The 24,113-nt window shown below is 37.7% G+C and overlaps 2 protein-coding genes across 3 annotated transcripts in view; one reads left to right on the top strand and one right to left on the bottom strand.

Moving 5' to 3' along the window:
- The window catches only part of GRM8 (glutamate metabotropic receptor 8), a 971,850-nt gene that overhangs the window by 146,103 nt on the left and 801,634 nt on the right, over nucleotides 1–24,113 (top strand). The window lies entirely within an intron of this gene.
- On the bottom strand, nucleotides 3,860–6,341 carry LOC126010870 (nucleolar and coiled-body phosphoprotein 1-like). The gene is given in 2 exon segments (XM_049774490.1): nucleotides 3,860–5,213; nucleotides 5,215–6,341. Coding segments are annotated over 2 exon segments (2,160 nt in total). The 5' UTR covers nucleotides 6,333–6,341; the 3' UTR covers nucleotides 3,860–4,171.

Below are 24,113 nucleotides of genomic sequence, written 5' to 3'. Positions count from 1 at the left end.
TTTAGTTTTTATTATTTTTTGTTTTCTATAGTATACTCTCTTTTTGCCTTGTCAAATTTTCCTGTTTTTTTTTTTCCACTTCTGGTATGTCATTGGACATGCAGTTTCTTGATTTCAAAAGTATAATTTAATGGTTAGTGATTTTCATCTTTTCATTAGCTTTCCATTTTATATAACACATGGCCACCAATGATAATTTTTAATTCAAACCCCAAAGGAGAATTTTTTCTTTTTTCTTTTGGTTTTTGGGCCACACCCGGCGGTGCTCAGGGGTTACTCCTGGCTATCTGCTCAGAAATAGCTCCTGGCAGGCCCGGGGGACCATATGGGACACCGGGATTTGAACCAAGCACCTTTGGTTCTTGATCGGCTGCTTGCAAAGCAAACGCCGCTGTGCTATCTCTCTGGGCCTGAATTTTTTCTTTTAATCAGTATTAACTGTAAAATTGAAATGAACCAGTATAAATGTTAAGATGTCACTATTGGGATGCTTTTAAAATCTTTTAGAAGATTCCTTGTGAGACTGGACACTACAGGATATTTATATGGGGGGGCATTCATATACAAAGTTGTAAGAGTGAAAGGCTGGCTCTCATGTCTCTTGGATATTTCAAATTTGAGAGATAATTAATTCACATTTTATTTTTTAATCATGTTTTCTTATTTATTTATTTATTTATTTATGTTTTGGGACTACACCTGGCAGCATTTAGGGGTTACTCCTGGTTATGCACTCAGAAATCACTCCTGGCTGGCTTGGATAACTATATGAGATGCCAGGGGATCGAACCCAGTTCCTTCCCAAGTCGGCTGTATGCAAGGCAAACTCCCTTTTCAGTCCCTGCATTCACATTTTAATTATCAGTGAAAAGAAAATAGTATTTTATATTAATTAAAAATTAGAGCATATTGGGGCCGGAACAGTGGTGCAAGCAGTAGGGCATTTGCCTTGCACGCACTAACCTAGGACTGACTGTGGTTAGATCCTTCGGTGTCCTATATGGTCCCCCAGACCGGGAGCGATTTCTGAGCACATAGCCAGAAGTAACACCTGAGCGTCACTGGGTGTGGCCCAAAAGCCAAAAAAAAAAAAAAAATTAGAACATACATCACTGCACATGCTCTGTCACTTCTTACTTACACCTGGAACATAGTGAGTGGTTCATCTCAGAGCTGTTTTGGGACATTACGGCCAAGTGAAGACTAGCAGATTTTGTGCGGTTTTCATTTCTCACCCATTCAATAAGTCTTCTCGTTCATCTAAGTTGTTGAATTCCTGAGGAAGGCTTGACATGAGTATAGTCTTAAGTGAATTTTTAGCAGTTAATATTGAGATATATTTTCTAAGGTTTTAATTAAATCTAAGGTTTTTTAATTTTGAGTGATACCAAGACTGGTTGTATATGAAGGACAGAGGAAATCACCAGAATGTATGACAGAAGATTAAAAGGAAGAGGTTTTTTTTTTTTTTTTTTTTTTTTTTGTGGGGGCACACCCTGTGGTGCTCAGGCTTTACTACTGGCTCTGTGCTCAGAAATCACTGCTGGCAGGCTTGGAAAACTGTATGGGAAGATCTAAAGTAGATCTGAACCCAGGTTGCCGGTCATGTGCAAGGTAAATGCTCTATCCTCTGTACTATTGGTCTGGTCCCAAGAGGAAGAGTTTTAATAGAGATTTCCCTGTGCTTCTCGCTTCACATGAGGCAAACCTTAGGCTCTCAGGGTAAAGATGTCCACTGTTAATTCTGTGTTAGATATTGGGTCATAACCTGGCACTCTGTGTGGGATTTTCCTGTCTCCGTGCCCAGGGACTCTCCTAGCAGAACCTGGGGTACCATATGGCACAGGGGGTGGAACCTAGGGCTCCATCATGTATAGAATATGTCCTGGCTCTTTGAGCAATATCCCAGGCTTCTATACACTAGAGTTAAAAAATTAATGCTATTAACTCACTTTTAAAGGATTCATAAGGGGACGATTTTCACTATAGGACTTTTCTGTTTTCTTGGTGGACATAAATATTGATTTTCATTATGAAACTATTTTTCCTTCATGGATATTTATCTCCCTGACTTTCTGGGCACTTTCTAACCTAAAATCTTTTTTTATTAACTCTGAGAGTCTAAAATAATGTCCCCAATTGATGCTGAGTCTCTGGGATCACATTATGTCATATTTCTCTGAATTATCCTCTCCCATTTGTATAGATTTGCCCCTTCTTTTTCTTTCAAATACAAAATTCATACAGGCTGGCAGCTTCTTTTGGAATCTCATTTCCCTTATATATGAAGAGTGAAGAGAATAAAGAGGAGAGAGTAAAATAAGTGGAAGAAGATTAATAATTCAGCGATAGCAAGTCTGATATAAAAGGAATACAGGTGAACAGTAGCATTAAAGCAGTTTAAAGGTGTAATTCAGACTGAAGTCAGTTTCTTTGGAAACAATTAAAGGTGAAGAAATTAAAAGATCAAGTCTGTGAAACAGCAACACGAAAAAGAATCTGCCAACAGTGTGAAGAAGTTGTGATGACAAAGCACTGTGTTAGAGAATTTAGGTCAGTATAAAAAACATAGGGAAGGGATGACATTTAAAAGACCTGTGAATTGTAGTTTTCAGAGGGGTACCTGAGTTGATAATGTGAGTTTGCTCATTGACAAGTCTACCAATTCAGACTGGATTCTGGATAATTCTTGGAAAACAGAGGTACTAAATATTTGCAATCTTTTGATATTGATTTATCTAAGAGTTTTCTCTTTGGCACTAAAATTGGCTTAAAATATTTTAAACATTCATTTTTATAAAAAAAATATCTTGCATTCCAGATCACCTTATCTAAAAATGGTATCTCTATCCTTTTTCCTCTGTATTAAATTTTTTTGGGTAACACTTAGCCTTATTTGAAACCTTTTATTTATTTGTTTAGGTTCCATTGTTTCTCCTCCTAAAAATAAGTGTAACTTTGTTTACTTTATAGCCTCAGGATTAAAAAAGAGCCATAGGTCAATCTCAATACATTTTTTTGTGGAACACAAGATAATAATAGCAAACCAACATTGATTGAATCTTAGTAGCAACTAATCCCAAGTAGATTTCATTAATATGCATAAAATTCCCACCAAAGCTAACTATTAGGAGGACCTCTATTCTACACATGACATAAGAGGTCAGGAGGGGAAAGCACCTTTCCAAAGTCATCTAGTTACTGACTATGTGGAGACAGTAATTCCTATAAAAAAGAATTTATTTGGGGCCAATATGGTCTAGATAGATTTTTAGGAAAAGATCAATAAAAAGCTGAATTTTGATGTTGGTAAGTTTTAGATTAGAAGAGAGTCTATTAGTATGAGGAAAGAACCTTTAAGAATAGTTTTCAGTGAAGATGTGCAAAATAACACCTAGGGAGATAAGATTGGAGTGTGTGTGAAGCTAGTCTGAAATGGAAAGTAAATAAATTATCTATTTAAAAAGATTAAGAAAAATTTATTGCCAAGATTTTACTGAGTTAGATTAAATTGTTTTTCTAAGTATGATGAATTAATGAGTTTTTTTTTTTTACAGTCTATTTCTAAAGTTTGAAAAGACCACAAACACATTATTTGGGATCTCTGCTTTTTTTTAAGGGATAGTTCTCAGGAAAGTAATAAAATAGGCCATGTTCATATTTCTGATAGTCATATCCTTCATTCCTCTGGAATCAGTCCAGTTTCCATTTTATAACAAAGATGGCATATCACATAGATTTGATGACAAAGAATTTTGTTTCCATTAAAAAATCTTCTTATGCTATACAATTTAACATGTAAAAAAGTAGAAAAAATTTAATTAAGAGCCTATATACCCATTTCCCTTAGTTGGGGACATTTATTTATTTATTTCAATAGTAAACAATTTAATATAAAATATACAAATTTTCTCAATATGAGGACTACCACGGGTCAGGGGGAGGAGACCACCAACAAATTTTCTTAAAAAATAACACGTACACAGTGCTCCACCTAGGCCTTTGTTACTCAACCACTCAAATTAAATCTGTACACAGCTATCAAGACAGAAAAGGGCCAGAGAGAATGTTGTGGTGTGATGGAGTCTTCGGGCCAATTCTGAACCCTAATAGCCTTCATGATGGAGCCGAGGATTTCTAGGTCCAGGAGGAGGGGGGCAGAAGACTCAGGTCACTCGCTGTCAAACTTAATTGAATTGACCTGGATGGAGATGGAACCACCACGGTAACTGCCCCGTTTCTTCTTGGTTTTCTCATGTCGGAAGGATTTGCCTTTGGTAAACTTCAGAACCTCATTGACTCGCTCCCCCCAGTCTCCAGCTGCACCTCGCTTGGCATCAAATGAGTTGTCAGCCACTCGAGCATCCACTTCAATTTCCTCTTCCCTGACCCTTCGGAATGGGGATGAGGCCCTCTTTTCTCCTTTCTTCCTTTTTGGAAATGTGTTGGGGGTCTGGAGCTTTATCTTCTTGGCTTGAAGCGTCTCTGTCGCCTTGGCAGCCTCATTCTGCTTCCGCTTCTTTCCTGAACCTGGCTTAGAAACAGCTGCTCCAACCTTTTTCTTGCCACCCTCCTCTTCCTCCTCCTCGCTATCTGAGTCTGCATTTCCATTCTGTGCAGGAGTTGAGGTGCCGTTGGTCTTGGGGGTCTGCGGTTTTGGGGTGCCCTTGCCCTTAGGCTTCTCCACCTCCTCCTCCTCATCATCACTGGAGTCATTAGAGGAGCTGCTTTCGCTCTCAGCCTTCACATTTTTTGAGGCTGGCTTGGGGGCAGGCACAGCTCCCGTTGCCTTGGGTGACTTCTTTTATACTGGGACTTTGGACAGCTTCGGTTTCTCTTCTTTTTCCTCCTCCTCCTCCTCCTCCTCCTCCTCCTCCTCCTCCTCCTCCTCCTCCTCCTCCTCCTCACTGCTTGAGCTGTCAGACTCAGAGCTGCTGGCTCCAGCTCCTGAAGGGGCCTGCTTTGCAGGCAAAGAGGAGGCAGCTTTAGCTGGTGCCTTGGCCTTCGGGGTGGTCACAGCCTTAGTAGCTTCCTCTTCCTCGCTGGAACTGCTCTCCTCCTCACTGGAGCTACTATCGGCCTTTCTGGTCAACTGCTGCTTAGGAGCAGGCGCTGGTTTCGCTGCAGGCTGTTTGGGGGCAGCAGCTGGCTTATTGGAGGGACTCTTGGTGGCAGTGACTGGCTTGGCAGGAGCTTCATCCTCAGAACTATCAGTCTGAGCTTTCGGAAGAGCTCTGTTCTGTCGTCTTTGCTGGAGCTGCTTTAGCGGCCACTTTTGGGGTGACTGCCTTAGCTGGGGGCTTCTTCTCTTCCTCAGAACTTGAATCAGACTCCTCGCTGCTGTCCTCACTGCTCTCAGCAGGCTGCTTCTTCTCTGCCACTTTCTTGGGAACTGGGGCTCCCAAAGACTTTTTGGGTAGTTGAGCAGCAGGTGGTGGAACTGAACTATAGGGACCTGGCTTTTTCTTCACAGGTTTCTTCTGCTCTTCCTCTTCCTCAATGGAGGAGTCCTCACTGCTGGAACTCTCCTGGGCTGGAGTAGCAGCTGCTTTCACGGGGGCCGTGGACACAACTTGCTTTTTCGGTGCAGTCTTTTTGGGGACCATTGCTGCTGGCTCCTCCTCTGAGTCATCAGTGCTGCTACTGCTACTGCTGCTACTGCTGCTGCCAGCAGCTGCTTTGCCATTAACTACTTTTGGTGCTGCCCGCACTGGGGTACCTTGTTTGACTGGGGCCTTAGTCTGGGGTTTTGTAACCACAGGAGTTGTCTTTGGCTTCTGGTGCTTTGGTGCCTCGTCCTCTGAACTTGAGTCAGAATCCGAATCAGAACTTTCCTCCTTTTTAGGAGCAGCTTTGACTGCCTTCGCTTGGGGTTTAACTACCTTCTGAACGGGTTTTCTCTTGCTATCTTCCTCCTCTTCGTCACTGGATTCTTCACTGCTGCTGCTCTCTGATTCTTTGGCTGCAGCCTTTCCAGGATGCTGCGGAACAACAGCCCGCTTGGCAGGTACAGCAGCTTTCTTTGCTGGAGGACACTGGGCTTCCTCCTCCTCCTCACTGCTGTCCTCACTGCTGTCACTAGATGAGGTCTTCTTAGCCTTCTTTGTCAATGGTCCATTTGTCTGTGACTTCCGCTTTGGGGCCTTCGGAGATCTACTGAGCCAAAAACTATAAATGTCCATGAGGGAGGAGGCGTTGGCATCCTGCTGGGTAGCGCCCGTTGCCTTAGCGAATTTGTTGGCCACCTCCGACAGCTGGTTATCGCGGAGGAAGCCGAGCACCAGAGGATACAGGTCGCTAGGAACCACGCGGCACAAGCCGGTGTCCGCCATCCTCCGGGCAATACGTGTCACTACCATAGCAGAGACGCACGACCCCGGAAGTCAGGAATCGGCGGGCCAGGACGGGGCGTGTGACGCCATCGAGCTGCGCAGGAAGGGGCGGGCACACACCACTGCGCAGGCGTATCCAGTTGGGGACATTTATTAATTCATGGAAAACATGTTTCATTTAGAGCTGTTTTACTCCTAAATATTTCAGGTGCAAATATAAACAAAAGAAATCTAATAGACCGCCAACTATCAACTCATCTAATAAACTGAAGTGTTGTCATAAAAGGTCCCTCTTACAATGATCAATGGGCTCAAGGAATTCACAAGGGATGGCACTATACACAGCAGTTAGTTTTAGTCCAAGTTACTACCAAGTCCATTTAGGCTCAAACCTAAGGAGACTTTTAGGAGAAAATCTGCTTCGTTGGATGTGTGGCTTTGAACAGAAAAATTCAGGCACTTCCACTCAAGCAGTGAGAAGTTGAGGATTATAAATACCTCAGCTTGACTCTGTTCCAAAGAGTTTAGTTTAGGTACAGGATCTGCTTGAGAACTGCTGAAAAGTCCTTTTCATGACTAAAGTATTGGTAAGGCAAAGGGAAATCAAGACTAATATGGTTTAAAGAAGGCAATGTTGCACAGCAGGATGGATGAGGAGAGATGTGGATTTGGAGCTCAATTTAATTCCCACTAGGAACACCTACTCCTCTACCACATACCTTTTTTTATTTTCAATGTTTTTTTTTTTTTTTTTTTTTTTTTTTTTAAGTGGGGCATCCTCAGTAATTCTCAAGAGTGATCTCTGGCAGTGCTGGTGGGGACTAGATGTGGTTTGGGGGCTGGAAATGGGCTTAACTGCTTACAAAGCAAACACCTTAACCCCTCTATCTCTGGTCCATTCATACTATTTTTCTTTTCTATTTCTATGGATTGTCGAGGGATTTACTTTTTTGTCTTACCACATTATACCCTTATACCCCGGGCCTTAAAGAATTATCTGGAGTTCTACATAATTAAAGAAATTAACTGACTTTGTCAGCTTTGGTAAACTAATGGGGTTAAATTTTGGTAAAGGTACCTTTCTCTCCCCCCACCCCAGAACATTCTTATTTTCAGATGCTCTTGATGCTATAAAACAAGAGTTACATTTCACTATAGCAGCCTTAGACATTGATAAATCAAGGATTACAGCAGATACTCTAACTGCCTTGAACTTGTTTTGCTTTGCTGTGTTCCAATTAGGTTTAAAATATTTAGATGAGAAAAAGTAGTTCTGGTTCATTTAGGACAAGCCTCCAGTAAGAAGCGGCAGTTTGGAGTTTGCTATTGGAAGCCAGCGGGGGTTATAAAATTCAGTCTAGTTAAATAAATCCTTTCACTATTAACTGCCTAGTAAGACAAGAGAGAGGAAGCAGAAGAATGGTTACTCTAGCCAAAAAAAAAAAAATAAGAGTGAGAGAGTGAGAGAATAGCAATTACTTATAGCTAATGCTCAGTTTCCCAGGCAACCATTACCTGATTGGAAGAAAGTCATCTGGGGTCTGAAGTAGATGAAAGAAAGAGAGATCTTGGGTCTTCATTTCTAGATTTTTAACTTCTGATCATATAGAAAAAGACTAGAAAGTAGGTATATAGGGCAATATGTATGTTGAAGTGTTGGGGAAAGAAAGACTGGCTTAAGGGGATGGGTGACTTTTCATTCCAAGGGGCTGAAGTGAGATTGTTCTGGGACTTTCCAAGAAGCTGGATCATCTTTCTTTATTCCCAAGACCCCAGAGTATCATATTTTCTAGATAAAAACAGATAAAGCACTAGAGAATTTTTACAACATAAAGTTTATCAGTAATCTGTGATCATAGTCCAATACTTTCCAAGTTGAAGAAACTGACCAAGAGGGTTGAAGTGATCTATCAAGAAGCACAGCTTGGACCAGAGGGATAGTAAGGGATGTGGTTCTTGCATTGGAGTTGGTCAACCAGGTCGATCCTGGGTGCTACCTATGGTCCCCATGAGCCCTTCCAGGAGTGATTCCTGAGAATAGAGCCAGAAGGAATCCATAAACACAGATAGGTGTGGCCGAAAAGCTGAAAAAAAATCACACAGCTAATGATGTTTGAGTGGTGCAAGGCAGTGTGCTATTGACTCAATGCTCATTTAAATAACCCATATTCAGAGTTTATCTTACAATGGATGTGGTAAGAAGGCACGAGTTCTATAGTTTACTTGGTGCTATTTGTTTTTCCATGAGGCACATACTATGTTGGTATATTATTTAATTGGTGATTACTTAGATTCCCCAAACTATGGTGAACAGTGGCAGAATACTTCATTTTGCTGTGCACCCCAGTAATCTTTCACACCATAATGATGATGTTGTTTACTTATGTCTTACAGAGGTCATTTGATCTCTGTTATTTGATTTTAATTACTAGCAGATTTTATTTTATTTTATTTTTTATTTTAGGGAGAGCTGTTGGAGGTTGCAACCATGGTCCTCAGGGGCAGTCTTGGCTCCCTGGTGGTATTTTCCCTACAAGTGCAGGGACCTGGTAGTTATTGAGAATTCTTTATTTTTTTAAGTCTTTTTTTATTAATAATTTTTATTTTGACCAAAGTGAATTACGAATTATTCACTAAAAAGATGTATGCTTTTTTATTTTCAGATATGAGCTGTTCATGTTTGGAATAAGTATCAGTTTGCTTAATCAGCTCCCGGCTATGCATATGCACATGCTCATCTATACAGTCTCACTTCACAGTAACTCATGTTGCCCTGCCAATACATAGTTGAGATGACTGAGTGAATAAATGTCTTGGAGGAGTGCAGGTGGAAGGCCAAAATCAGGATGAGATTCAATCTCCGTCTAAGATTAGACTGGATTCATTATACAGATTTCTCCTTTGCAAATTCTATTCTTTCTACATTTTAGCATTTCTTGTGTTTTTCTGTTTTATTTTCTTTTCTCATCTCAAAGGTTGAAATACCAAATAGTTTTGGCTTATCTGATGGATTAGGGTACATTAATTGGTCTGTTCTATCTCATTCTTAGGTTAATGGCTTTTGTTTGTTTGTTTGTTTGGGCCACACCTGGCAGGGCTTAGGGGTTACTCCTGGCTCTGTGCTCAGAAATCACTCCTGGCTGCTTCTTTTTTTAAATATTTCTTTAATTTTTATTACAATATTATTGACACAGTATTGTGTAAATTTAAGGTGTACAGAATAATGTCTAATAGTGAGATAATTGCCATAATATGCTTCATTTCTATCCATCATTCATATATTCTCCAAAAGAAAAATATCATATTGCATATTTTATCTCTAGTTCTTAAGTATATTATGAATACCTTTGGTTTTGTTTTGCTTTATTTTCTGTTGGCAAATGGATCATTCCTAGGGGAGGGAGCTTGGGCGCTACTCCCAGCCATTTTGGAGAGTGATCTTGGGTGTGCCAGAGGTCAAATCTGGAACTACTAGTAGAACCTGAGATTGGCTTCTAGAACTCTCTCCAGTCCAGTTTGTGCCTTTTGAGTAACTGTTTCTTTTCTTTTTTTTTTTTTTATTTAAACACCTTGATTACATACATGATTGTGTTTGGGTTTCAGTCATGTAAAGAACACCACCCATCACCAGTGCAACATTCCCATCACCAATGTCCCAAGTCTAATCCTCCTTTTCCAAAGCTGTCTCTGATAACTATAAACCTGTTCTTGTTTTTCTTATTCTGAATTTCATTTTTTATTTTAAAGGACAATAAATCACACATCTAAATGCGATTGTTAAGTATTTTTCTTTGTTCTACTTTTTTTTGAACAATGTTCTCAAGTTCTTTCATGTTGTTACTCATAATTTTTCTCTACTTTAAATAGTATGTTTTGTTTTATGCAAACAAACCAAGGTCATTATAAGAACTACTCAAGAAAATCAAACAAGTTTAGTGAAGAAAGGGAAAAAAAGAACCTCAGCATCAGATGACACCAATCTTAAGTGTCTCCCATATCTTAGACCTTTTATCTACTCAGTTTTATCTACTCCTTCCCTTTCTCTTCCTCCCTTCCTCCTCTTCCTTTTTCTTCTCCTTCCTCCCTCCTTTGCTCCTTTCTCTTCCTCCCTCCCTCCCTCCTTCCTTCCTTCCCTCACTCCTTCCTTCCCTCCCTCCCACCCTCCCTCCCTCCCTCCCTCTCCTCCCCTCTCCTTCCTTCTCCTTCCTTCTTCCTTCCTTCCTTCCTTCCTTCCTTCCTTCTCCTTCCTTCCTTCCTTCCTTCCTTCCTTCCTTCCTTCCTTTCCTTCTTCTCTTCCTCTCTTTCCTTCTCTTCACTTCTCTTCTCTTCTCTTCCTCTTCTCTTCTCTTCTCTTTCTCTTCTCTTCTCTTCTCTTCTCTTCTCTTCCCTTCCCTTCCCTTCCCCTTCCCTTCCCTTCCTTCCCTTCCCTCCTTCCCTTCCCTTCCCATCCCCCTTCCCTTTCCCTTCCCTTCCCTTCCCTTCCTTCCCTTCCCTTCCCTTCCCTTCCCTTCCCTCCCTTTCCCTTCCTTCCCTCCCTTCCTCTTCCCTTCCCTTCCCTTCCCTTCTCTTCTCTATCTCTTCCTTTCCCTCTTCTCTTCTTCTCTTCTCTTCTCTTCTCTTCTCTTCTCTTCTCTTCTCTTCTCTTCTCTTCTCTTCTCTTCTCTTCTCTTCTCTTCTCTTCTCTTCTCTTCTCTTCTCTTCTCTTCTCTTCTCTTCTTACTTCTTAGAACAAGGCAAGGAGCAGGCAAAGGTTGATACAGTTGTTAGTCTGGTCTCTGGCCTCTGAGTGGGACATGCAAATTCTAATTGGTTGGGCCCATGACCTTCTTACAAGAGGGGAGCCTAATGACTTCAGATCCTACTCCAGTCCATCCCTTAGCCACAAACTTGTCCTGCCAGACAGTGATTTTTCTCCATCATCTCCCCAGAGATGAAAAAAGAGTTGATGCAGCTGTGCTAACTTCTCTGCAGATTTAGTGTTGCTGTGAGGATTTAGGGCTTTGCAGGTCCCCAGTGTAATTTTTGAGGACTGTGTATATGTACCTGTGTGATCCTCTGTGTGTAAATCTATGTGTGTGTGTTTATCAATGTAAACATGCCCTTTTTAATATGACTATGTGTGTCTCTCTGTGTCTGAGTATGTGTCTGTGACTTAATCTCCCTTACCCACCCTCTCTAGTTCCTTACACAGTGCTTTTTGAAACTGAAACCCTTAGTTTGTAACCCTTCCTCTGTGATGTTTTTCAATTTCCACAATTAAAGATTTAGGTTTTGGCTTATTATATTTGAAAAGAAGGACATGACATAAGCCAGTTTACTTTGTCTCTTAAATTGGAATTCCGGGGAGATTTCTAGTTCCGCTTAGTATGAGTCTGAATTACTCCCAACCACCTTCTCCCAATAGGGGGGCTGGAGGCGTCTGAGAAGGGCTTTTGCTTAGTGTGAGCTGTAGATCTTCTTTGCTCTAGCAATAGATCACTGTTTTCTTGAAAGCAATGTATATTTGTAGGCTTTAAAATACCATTTTCTCGTTTTCTCATGCTTAGCTGATGCTTTTTATAAAACCTTTATTAAATATGTTCTTTTACATTCCATTAGAGTATTTGTTCTTTCATTTTGCTTCCCAACTGTGGAAGTAAAGTCAATTTTCAGAATGATCATTTATTTGCGAAAATAACAAAGTAGTGGGCTTCAGCTTTTCAAATATGTTTGATTTTGCTGAAATGCTTTCTCAATCCTTTGGGGGTAGAGAATGGGATTCAACATTTGGGTTATTTTGTTTAAATTTTAAAATGTTCTCCTTGAATAAAAGACAAGTTTTTGTCTGAACTATTTGTCATTTAAATAACATTAACCCTCATGGTAAAAACCATGTAAAGATCAAGGGCTATATATACATATACATACAGTCTAGAGAAAAAGTCTGCCCTGGGTTAATGGCTCTTAAAAGTCTGTGTGGGGAGTTTAATGCCATCCCCACATGTCCATCATGATTTTTTTATTTTTATTACAATATTTTGACACAGTACTGTGTAAATTTAAGGTGTACAGAATAATGACTAATAGTGAGATAATTGCCATAATATGCTTCATTTCTATCCATCGTTCAATATATACTCAAAAGAAAAATATTATTTTGTATATTTTATCTCTAGTTCTTAAGTATATTATGAATACATTTGGTTTTGTTTTGCTTTATTTTGGTTTGGCTTAATGATCACTACTAGGTGGGCTTGGGTGCTACTCTCAGCTATACATGAAGGGATTCTCTTGGTGTGCTAGAGGTAAAATCTGGAACTCCCATGTAGAGCCTGAGATTGACCTCTAGAACTCTCTCTCCAGTTCAGTTTTGCACCTTTTGAGTTGTCCACTTCCAAGGACTGGAATGGATAGTACAGTGGGTAGAGCTTTTGTCTTGCATATGACCTGCTTGGGTTCAATTCCTGGCATCCCATAAGTAGCTTGAGCACTGCTGAGTGGTGCCCAAAAACCAAAACCAAATCAAAAAAGAAAGGAAAAGAGAATAGCTAAGTCTGTGTCAAAATGATTTACAATAAGTGAAGGGAAATTTAGAAGATATACACAGATTAATAGTAACTCAATTTCTTTGAGTTCACATTTTTACCCTATATCCTCTTTTCTTCCTCTGAGGTTTAAAAGGTTTCCTACCCTCAAATATTCATTCTGGCATATTTGACAACTGTATTAAAATTTTGCTGTAAGCTTTTGGACAAGTTCAGCAACAACGTCAGAGTTAAAGCCATCAGTGGATTTGCCTAAAAGCTTTGTCTGTGTTTCTTTCTCCCTATATTCTATGTAACAATTAATTAGGTCATCTTTAAAAATAGATGCTGGTGGCTAAATTCAGCCTACAGACAGAAAGTATTTTCTTTTCATTAATTTTCCGGGAATACAAGTACTTTATCTTGCATCTTATAATCAAACAGTTTCTAAAAGACTTAGATATGTAATTTTAGGCCAAAGAAATGTATATGCAAATCAGGTGGTCTGTGTTTATTGGTTTACACAAAAATAAGTTGGAGAATATGACAAATATCCAGCAGATCCGGATGCTAAAAACTTTATCTTCCTTTACACTGTTCTTGTCCCCACTCAGCAGCCCTTTTGTTTGCCCATTAACTATGCCCTAAGTCAATTTATCTGTCAGAAAGCAAGGGTTAGCATGGATTAGCATTTTGGCTGATTGTGTCTTGGGATGATATGACCTGTGGTTTTCATTTCTTCTTCTTTTTATTTGGTTGTGAGGAAACACATCCAGTAGTGCTCAGAGCTTATTTCTGTTTCCATGTTCATGGATAACTCCTGGAAGACTTGGGGGAACCACAAAGGATGCCAGGGGACTGAAGCCAGGATTGACAGAATGCTAGTCCTACTCACTATACTACGGCTTTAGATCTTTTATTTTTTAAAGTGTGCAAAGGAAACGTATACTTAATAGAATGTGTACATTGATTTCTGAACTTTAATTTTGTTCTGGGTTAATAATATGCAGTCCCATACTTTCCCATAACACTGAGCTGAGACTCCCATCAACTGCATGATCACTAGAGCAAACATCACTTTCTGCTTTTCACTTTAAGGGTTGTGCTCACTAAATTATATGACATTCAAGTCTTTATTATAAAATTGTGTTAAAATATTTTTCCCAACTCTAGGCTAATGCAAACATTATGTGCAGATTTAAGATAGCCAAGGCTTTGCTCTGATGTAGGTCAAATGTAGTAAATGACTTTTGGACTTCTATATATTTACTGAGTTTTACCAGACCTTAATCCCTATCATAAGTTAAGGGAGATCACTATTTCTGGTTGACTTTGTAATGTATGCTTTATGGTACATTTGGGGACAGGAATACTTATTTGGAGATGGTTTTGCTGGTTACTCTAATTTTTGAAGGTTGTGATCATACAACAGAGTTACAATATCAACTAGATGGTGATGGTGGCCAATAGTTGGAAAGTGTTTGCGGGCAATGGGAAGTTTATGGTTGTATTTCTGATATTTGGGCAGTCCTGAACAGAATACACATAAACACAAATATCTGATTTTCCACTAGATACTTTGAATCTATCTGGCCTCTCCTTGACATTAAGGGTATCCTTAAAACTGGAAAAGAACATCAGTGGCTAGCCCCTCAGACACTAGTTTTGGATGCTGTCCCATACCAACTCTGGTCATCAAAATTCTATCTTTGAGGACCTCATTTGGCAGTCTTTCTTGATAAGAACTAAAGGACACTGTAGAAGAGATTAGGCCCAACAAGTTTGTGTTCATTTGTCCAAACTCTCTAGTGTTCTCATACAAGTTTTTTTCTCCATCTATTCAAATAAATGCCAATTACTTCTTATTTCAGCTTTTCAATAATCTAGGAATGGTGTTTATTTTAATTAGATCTCAGGCTCAGAAAGTTAAGTTAATCATATCTCCTTAGGTTTATAGCACATTTTAGTTATTGACTGGTACACAGCCCTCTTCTTTTCTATTTTCTATTTTATTATTCCAGATTACTACTCCATTTCTTTGTATTTCTTAGTAATTTACTCTGTTATAATGCATGTTTTTAAAAATCTATGTATTCTTGTTAGGTCTGTGATGTTATTTTACAAGAAAATTTACTTTTTGATTTTTAGCAGTGATATTGTACTATAAATTATGCAGTTTTCTACTTCTACCACTCAATTGTTCTATATAGTATGTATATAGCTAATGCTATCTACCTATTAGTGTTAATAACAACATGGATTTTCTCATTTAAACTATGTGCTAATGAGAGGTTGGCTATTTTTTAATTTGGTTTTCTGGCCACACCCAGTGGCACTCAGGGATTACTCCTGGGCTCTGTGGCCTCAGATGTCACTCCTGACAATCTTGGAGGACTGTATGGGATGCCAGGGATTGAACCTGGACCGGCTGCATGCAAGGCAAACACGATACCCACTATGCTATAGCTCTGGCTTCTGACAATGGTTCTGTTCAATGCTTTTAGACTTCCTACTAAATCCTAGTATATAATATATTTAAAAAGGAGAATATATCTTGGTAACTATTTCAGTGTAAATGATCTCATTTGTAATCTTATATATGTTGTTTTATACATTTTAAAAGATCATTTTTGAATGATTCAGACTTGACTAGATTACTAAAGGAATACATAATTATAATTTCTAGAATAATTGTCTTTGAAAATTATATATATATATATAATTTTTTTCTCTCTTGCCTTCTTCCCACTCTTACCTTCTCTTTTTCTATTCCTTAGTTTTTAAATTTTGGAATTGTTTTGTTTTGGGGCCACACCCAGAAGTGTTCAGGGGTTACACGTGGCTCTATGCTCAGGGATCACTCTTGCTTGTAATTTGAAGGTCCATATGTGATGCTGGAGATCAAAACTGTGTTGGGTACAAGCAAATCAAATGTTCTTATTCACCATGCTATTGTTCTTATTTTTATAAACATGTAGTGCTGGAGATTGAACCTGGGGCTCCTGCATGCGATCATGTGTTCCAGTTCTTGGAGCTCTTCATTCACCACATTCCATGTGTCTTAATTGTTATGCTTTATCTCTTTCCTGTCCTAGAGCCTACTGAAGAATCACTGTATCTTTATTCTATTTACCTAGTCATTCTTTTACTATTACTTTCTGCCACCTAATCCACCTGTTAAGTTGTTTCAACTTTATAATTTCCATACTCATATGCCTGTTGAGATATTTTGGTAATTTCTAGTTCTTGGTTAATATTATCAATATCCTCCCCACCTTTTTTGAAAAGATTTATTTTGCATAATTAACTTCTTAATTTCTCTGTTCCATTCATTTTGATTTAATGGATATATAATGCTTTGCTTGTTGTCACCCATCCAGATTATGTTCCTCTAATGGCATGCCACTGTTTTCTTGAGTCCTAACCAACCTCTGTCACTTGAAGGGACATAGAGGAAATAGAAAGATCCTAGCCTATGTCTCACCTGGTGAGGTTATGGAGAGTAGCATATTGGTATATTCCAAGATAGAGTTCATATCAATAATGCCAGGATTTGAGCTTTATTATATTTCTTACCTCAGAAATTCTGTGTGAACCTTTGTACACCTGTTCTATGCCTATTATTTTCTTACAATGTCAAATTTATGAGGCTCTAGAAAAGGCTGACAGGTGGAAGACCAGGAGGTGTGGGCAGGTTACTAAAGCTGTATCTGTTATAGCTTCTCCCAACATCAGTCAGATTACATATAAGTTCTGAAGAAACTCATAGTTGCTTCAGTACAGTCTGACACTGCTCTTCTCTGATTCACTGGTAAGAAGCCATTCAATTTACACAAAGAGATAACAACACAACTCATAAGGATATCTTCCAGTCTATCTGTCCATATGTGGAACACCCATTTCATACTGGTTGGCATTTTTTCCCTCATGTGATAAATTACATTTTTCTATCCAGAGTTTCTGCATATTCTATATATTTATATTAGGTCTTCAGATTCCTAATTTTCTTTGTGATTTCTCAGGACTTTGGGAAACATTAACATTGTCAATGTATTATGTAATAGTTGTTAGTAAATAGGAGCCATTACTAAGACTATTCCTGAAATGTGTGTAGCATATGCGATTTTTTTTGCAAGCAGCAATGTTATTTATTGATGGTTACTTTTTCTTAGAAAATTTTTAATTACAAGGCATTAATAAACACATAAATTATGCTAAAATTATGTCAAAAAGATGCACATGTTATAACAGTGGGAACTGGTGATCATTAATTATGTCAGTTTTCAAGAGAGCCAGTCCATTTTTTCTCAATTTTTTATACTGAGAACCAAGTTCTACCTCACTTTTTTCTTGAGTTATCAAGTTAAAAAATCTCTTGACTTCCTTCCAATTATATAGATCTCCTTAGACATTAAATTAAAAGAACTTAGGAAAAAGAGAATCAATTGCATTATCTTTCATTTATTTTTTACACATGATTTCAACTGATTTACATGCAATTAATAAACATATTTATTGAGTTGAATTTTGAAGATACAGCATAAAAAATTTGCAAATAAAACTGTGAACCAAACTCTTAGTAGGTCAGTTCTTTGTGCTTTTTTCCTTTTCCTTTCTACATGAACAAGTAAAGCACAATTTATTACATTCTTTACACTTGCCCATCTGATCCTTTTCTTTCCATATAATGAATTTAGAAAGAAATTGAGTTTGGGCCTCAAGTCTATATATTTTCCCTTAACCTCTCTCATGAGGTATTTGTTCAATGAAGTAATTATTTTATTTTGATATATAAAATCTTTATTTAAGCACCATGGTTACAAGCATGATTATAGTTGGGTTTCAGTCAAAAACAGAGCACCCTCCCTTCACCAGTGCAAAATTTTTACCACCAATGCACCCTCCCTCCTTCTCAACCCTTGCCTGTATTTGAGACAAGCATTCTACTTCTCTCACTCATTAAGATTGCCATGATAGTTGTTAGTGTAGCTATTTCCCTAACTGCACCACTACTCTTTGTGCTAAGCTTCATAGTGTGAGCTGGTCCTTCATGCCCTCATTTCTATTGTCTCTTGGCATTATTACAATACTATCCTTAATTTTTCTTAAAACCCATAGATGAGTGAGACTATGCTGTATCTATCTCTCTCCCTCTGACTTATTTCACTCAGCATAATACATTCTATGTACATCTAGGTATAGGAAAATTTCATGACTTCATCTCTCCTGACAGCTGCATAATATTCCGTTGTGTATATGTGCCACAGTTTCTTTAGCCATTCATCTGTTGAAGGGCATCTTGGTTGTTTCCAGAGTCTGGCTATTGCAAATAGCAATGATTATAGGTGTGAGGAAGAGATTTTTGAATTGTATTTTTACTAGGGTATATCCATAGGAGTGCTATAGCTGGATCTTATGGGAGCTCAGTTTCCAGTTTTTTTTGAAGAATTTTCATATTGTTTTCCATAAAAGCTAGACTAGACGGCATTTCCACCAGCGGTGAAGAAGAATTCCTTTCTCTCCACATTCCTGCCAGTACTGATTGTTCTTGTTCTTTGTGATGTGTGCCATTCTCTGTGGCTTGAGATGATACTTCATTGTTATTTTGATTTGCATCTACCTGATGATTAGTGACATGGAGCATTTTTTCATGTGTCTTTTGGCCATTTGTATTTGCATCTCCCTGATGATTAATGACATGGAGCATTTTTTCATGTATCTTTTGGCCATTTGTATTTCTTCTTTGAGGAAGTATCTGTTAATTTCTTCTCCCCATTTTTTGATGGGGTTAGATGTTTTTTTTCTTGTTAAGTTCTGTCAGTACTGTGTATATTTTCAATATTAGCCCCTTGTCTGATGGGTTCAATGAAATAATTATTCTAGATGGTGTTTTGCTTAAGGATTTATGACACAATTCAATTAGGTTACTTAGGATATATCAGTGAAATAAGAGCCAGAAAAATAGATTTATCCGAAGAACAAAGCTGTGTGTTTTTAGAGGCTAAAAACACCAGAATTTCTGTGCTGGATTATATCAGACCAAACTGGATGAATCCTGTGTAGCATTGTAGCTATGACAAGGGTACAAGTGGCACTTTATGGATAAGTGAGTGGTGAGTACGTCCTGCTGACAAGGTAACTAGGTCTAAGTTTTTTCAATGACATATTGGAACTATCATCTTGAATTATACCTAAGTCCTTGGAACCTAATTGCATTTTCAAGTCTGTACCAATTCTTGAAATAAAGTGTCTGATGATATCCACCTGCTGTGTAAAATATCCCTCCCTTTTATTTATTGTAAGGCCACCTTACTGGGGCTTCATGTGGTGCCACTGATTCTAATATTCCCAGATTTGGAGAATAAAGTGAGCATTATTTTCATAACTGCCACGACTACAGGTATATTTGAGGACTGAGTTGGAATAGGTTGCTTTAGTTCTAGAACAGATGGATTGTTAGAGCAGGAAGTATTGGAGAAACAAGTGTTTGAAATGGATAGGATGAATAGATCAAGGTTTGCCATTGAGAGGGAATCTATGTACAATACTTGGACCTTAGAACCATGTGTGGTATTTTAGATCCAGGAATTATTGGAAGTTGGAACATTATAGACTCCTGAGAAACAGAGCTAGGCATGCTCTGCTATTTTCCTGAATCCCAATGAAGAATATTATTTAAAACTGGAAAGCTGGACTTTATGAATGATAATGTTTTTTCAAAACTTTTCTCCAACTTTCAGACTTCAAAGCTAGATTTTCTCAAGAACCAGGACCATGTTTTCCCACTGTTGCTTTTCTTTTTCTTTCTTTCTTTCTTTCTTTCTTTCTTTCTTTCTTTCTTTCTTTCTTTCTTTCATTCTTTCTCTTTCTTTCTTTCTTTATTACTTTTTCTTTCTTTCTTTCTCTTTCTTTCTTTCTTTCTTCGTTTCTTTCTTCTTTCTTTTTGTTTCTTTCTTTCTTTTTCTTTCTTTCTTTCTTTCTTCTTTCTTTCTTTCTTTCTCTTTTTCTTTCTTTCTTTCTTTCTTTCTTTCTTTCTTTCTTTCTTTCTTTCTTTCTTTCTTTCTTTCTTTCTTCTTTCTTCTTTCTTTCTTTCTTTCTTTCTCTTTCTTTCTTTCTTTCTTTTTTCTTTCTTTTTCTTTCTTTACTTCTTTCTTTTCTTCTTTCATTCTTTCTTTCTTTCTTTCTTTCTTTCTTTCTTTCTTTCTTCTTTCTTTCTTTCTTTCTTTCTTTCTTTCTTTCTCTTTCTTTCTTTCTTTCTTTTCTTTCTTTCTTTCTTTCTTTCTTCTCTTTCTTTCTTTCTTTCTTCTTCTTTCTTTCTTTCTTTCTTTCTTTCTTTCTTTCTTTCTTTCTTTCTTTTCTTTCTTTCTTTCTTTCTTCTTTCTTTCTTTCTTTCTTTCTTTCTTTCTTTCTTTCTCTTTCTTTCTTTCTTTCTTTCTTTCTTTCTTTCTTTCTTTCTTTCTTTCTTTTCTTTCTTTCTTTCTTTCTTTCTTTCTTTCTTTCTTTCTTTCTTTCTTTCTTCTTCTTTCTTTCTTTCTTTCTTTTCTTCTTTCTTTCTTTCTTTCTTTCTTTCTTTCTTTCTTTTCTTTCTTTTCTTTCTCTTTCTTTCTTTCTTTCTTTCTTCTTTCTTTTCTTTTTTTTTGATCTGGGTGAAATTGCTGCTGCTCTCTTAGTAGAAGTGATTGATTGGGCTGGCATCTGATCTTCACATCCGGGCTCTCCAGGTCTGATGCATCCGTGTTTCCCTTTACCTCAAATACAGAATATTAGCCTCCCACTTTTCTCTATGTATATATTGAACTTCACTATCAAATTAGTTGTCTATTTTTAGATAAATTTTTTTAGTATTTTTAAAGTCAGTTTATGTATATTCAACTCAGAAATGTTTGTATCTACATGAATTAGAAATTGTGATGGCTGCTCCCTATAATGGTGCTAGTAACAAATCAGCAACAATCTTCAGCAGTCTGATATAAGAAAGTATGAAAGTCATGATTTTTTAATATACTTCTTTTTCATACTCCCTTAATTGCCTGACTTTTATCTGTCCTAAATAAATTGCTCAATATCTGATCCATATTTACTGTCTCAAGTCCCCACTCCCTCAACCTTTCTTTTCGCAAAGGTGAGTTTTTACTCATTCATAGAAATTAATAAAAAGATTGGTTCAGAATAATTTCTATTTCCACTATATTTTTAAACCAGACTTGCCTTTGTTCTTTCCTCTCAGTTATAGATGGCAAAGGTGTCCCTCTATCAAAGTTTCAGCTGTGGTATAGTGTTTTGTTTTTTTATTTTTTTTACCTTCAGCAACACAGTTAACCTGCTATCAATTAAAGAAAAGGAATTTCTCCTTTTAGTATTTTGAACTGCCAAGGTCTCCAGCATTGGTCTTACCCTGGCTTTTCCCAGAACTGAATTAGCTATGACTTCCTGTCTATAGAAGAAACTCTGATGGCTATGAAAAAATGCCTTTCCCATGGGTTATCAAGATAATGAGTCTCACACTTCATTAATGAATTCTTCTCTTCGGTGTCCCAAGTGATCCAAATACTGAAGATACAGTTTTCACAGCAGGTTGTGTTACCTTATATGTAATATACCCTTTAAGTAAGTGGGTTATGGTCTTGTGATTAATGTGAGCTGATGTTCACATTGAGAGATCGGAGGTGTTAAACTCCTTGAGAAACCCAAGAGTTTTAAGAATTTTGGGTGTGTGTGATTTATGCTAATAAGATTAAGTAATTTGTTATTCTACAATTGGAATGCCTATAATTTAATTCTGATTGAAAAATGCTTCCAAATTGTTAAGAATATAGATGTCACACAGTATTTGAACTTTAATGTTCCATAAAACAAACTTGAAAAAATAATGTTATTTATGGGTTTTCTCTTTGAAAAATTTCTTCAGGGATCTTTTAATTGTTTCCCCAAAGTGTCATCAGCTATGGTCATCATTTAGAGAAATAATTTCTGACTCATAAGACTTACAATTATTTATAAAAAAGAATTCAAAACAAGCCAAGGAGAAATCACTGAAGGACATTTTAGACCAATTTTCTCCTGGGATCAATTACTGAATACAGTGGTTTGAAGGTGGAGAGAAACTGAAGTCAGAGATAGACTGTGGACTCCAGTTTGTCTAAGTGTCTTTCCAAACAGACTGAAGTTATTAAACAGTTTGGTAGAGTATTTCTGCTGCCTCATCGGTTCTGTCAAAGGGATAATGGAGTGAATCTCTAAGGTTGTTTTTTATTTTCCCACTTTGCTATCATCGTCCTCTCTGCCCTGTTGTGTCACTTTGTCCTTCGTCATCATTCTCATAATATTCTCATTATTTCTTTGTTACTGAAGACAATGAATACACCATCATCCTGTCATTATCATCGTCCTTCTCGTCCTCCTCATCATCATCATCATTGTCATCGTGGTCATCATTGGCTTTGTTATCCTTTGAATTACTGTACCCTGATTTTACCCCATTGTTTCTTATAGACAGCCCTGACAGATGACTGTTAAACTTATTAACAAATGAAAGTGAGGTTCATAAAAATTGATAAATTTGGCTAAACTTACCAAGTGGTAGACTCCATCATGGGAATGGAATTAATTAAAATCTATTTTTTCCTCCTGATGTCTTTATGGGTCCCGCCAGTGTTTGTTCTACTTATTTCTGTATTTTCAACACTGTATTTTTTACTTTTTCCCTAAGGTGATGGAAAGTAGAAGAGAGATAACAGTTTTCCTATTTTCAAGATTAAAAATAAACATGAAAATTTGACAATTAACAAGTGAGAAATAGTAAGAATAATTTAAAACAGGCCTAGGAACATCTGATAGTAAAGCATTTTTCTTTTGAGCTGAAGTATTAAAAGGCTTTGAAATGCAGGCAGAAACTAGATAGGCATGAGCACATACAAGAGACTATATTTAATACTGCCTAGAGAAGTCAGGTAGCACCTAGCTTTTGGAGGATCACCCAAGCTCCATACCATTCCTTCTCTAGATTTTTTTAATACAAAAAGTGAAAATAGCCTCCCCCCCCCTTAGTGTTTCTGGATTTTTGTATCACACTTCTAATTTTTTCTTTCAATTTCTCTATAAATGTACAATCTGAACATTTGACACTGTGTTTTATTTTTTTTCCTATGGGGGAGCCTCTGAACTGGTGCACAGAAGCCTGAAAGTCACCCCTACAATACTTTACCAACTTTAGTGCTAATTTCCCAAGAACTAGTGCTACTTTGCTCTCCGGAGACTATCAGTACCACCCTGGCAGTACTCAGGAGCCTCTAGAGTTATATTAAGCAATTCTTGGGTTGGTAGGGGCGGGGGGTCTCAGTAGACCATATGATACATGGATGGACACAAGCTAGGTATGCTTCCTACTCACTGCACTATCTTTTTTGAGCCTCTTTTGTGCTTTATAAAAGTCCAATGAATAGCCATAAATTCATAAAGCCTTATATCAGATAATAAAATTTCAATGTGGTTATAGCTAAACACCATTCAGAAGATCATCCTGATGCTGAAAAGAGTTGTCATTAGCCCTTAGCTTCCAATGACTTTTTACAATTGGGTCCTGGTCTTGTTCTTTTCTAATTAAAGAAGATCCCTAGAAGAGATGTTGCTTCTTACTACAGTGCTGCTAGTGGGGGCTTTATGGAGGTGTCTGTACTCAGGGTGAATTCTAGAACTCTTAGTTAATCCAGTTTACTATCATTTTCTCTGGTCCAAGCTGGAGAATAAGCTGCTCTAACCTAGACTTTGTGGGTTCTCTCTGGCCAGGCTGAGAATAATTTAGGGATAGATAGAGTCACTGGTATTGTCTTAGTGAGACCTGAGTTCCTATAAGGTCCCTTCTTTACCAAAGGAAGCCATATTTCTTGTCATGCCAGCATGACATATTTCTTCCTATTCCTCAGGGAAGAAAGAAATGCTAACTTTGTGCCAAAATGATGTTTTAATTATAATTGACAGCACATTCCAACTGAAAGTGCAACCCCCCTACCATATGAAGATGTCATTTCATTACATCACACTCCTCTTCATGATAGTAATGGTCTTGCTTTTGAGGTTCATTCTACATGTTTCAAACATAAGTGTGTAGCAATATCTGAAGGACTTCTTTTATTATGTGTATTAGGAAGTCAATTATGATTGAGTTTCTACTCTATAATCTTCATTAAAATCTCTATCTACTTTATGCCTTTGGGATAAACTTTCTGGAGGCCATAGGGCACCGAGGTTAAAGTACAGGCCCTAGGAATCATATTGGTTT

This window comes from Suncus etruscus, chromosome 1 (genome assembly GCF_024139225.1).
Source record: "Suncus etruscus isolate mSunEtr1 chromosome 1, mSunEtr1.pri.cur, whole genome shotgun sequence".
Classification (NCBI taxonomy): domain Eukaryota; kingdom Metazoa; phylum Chordata; class Mammalia; order Eulipotyphla; family Soricidae; genus Suncus; species Suncus etruscus.
This window is presented reverse-complemented; position numbering and strand designations above follow the sequence as displayed.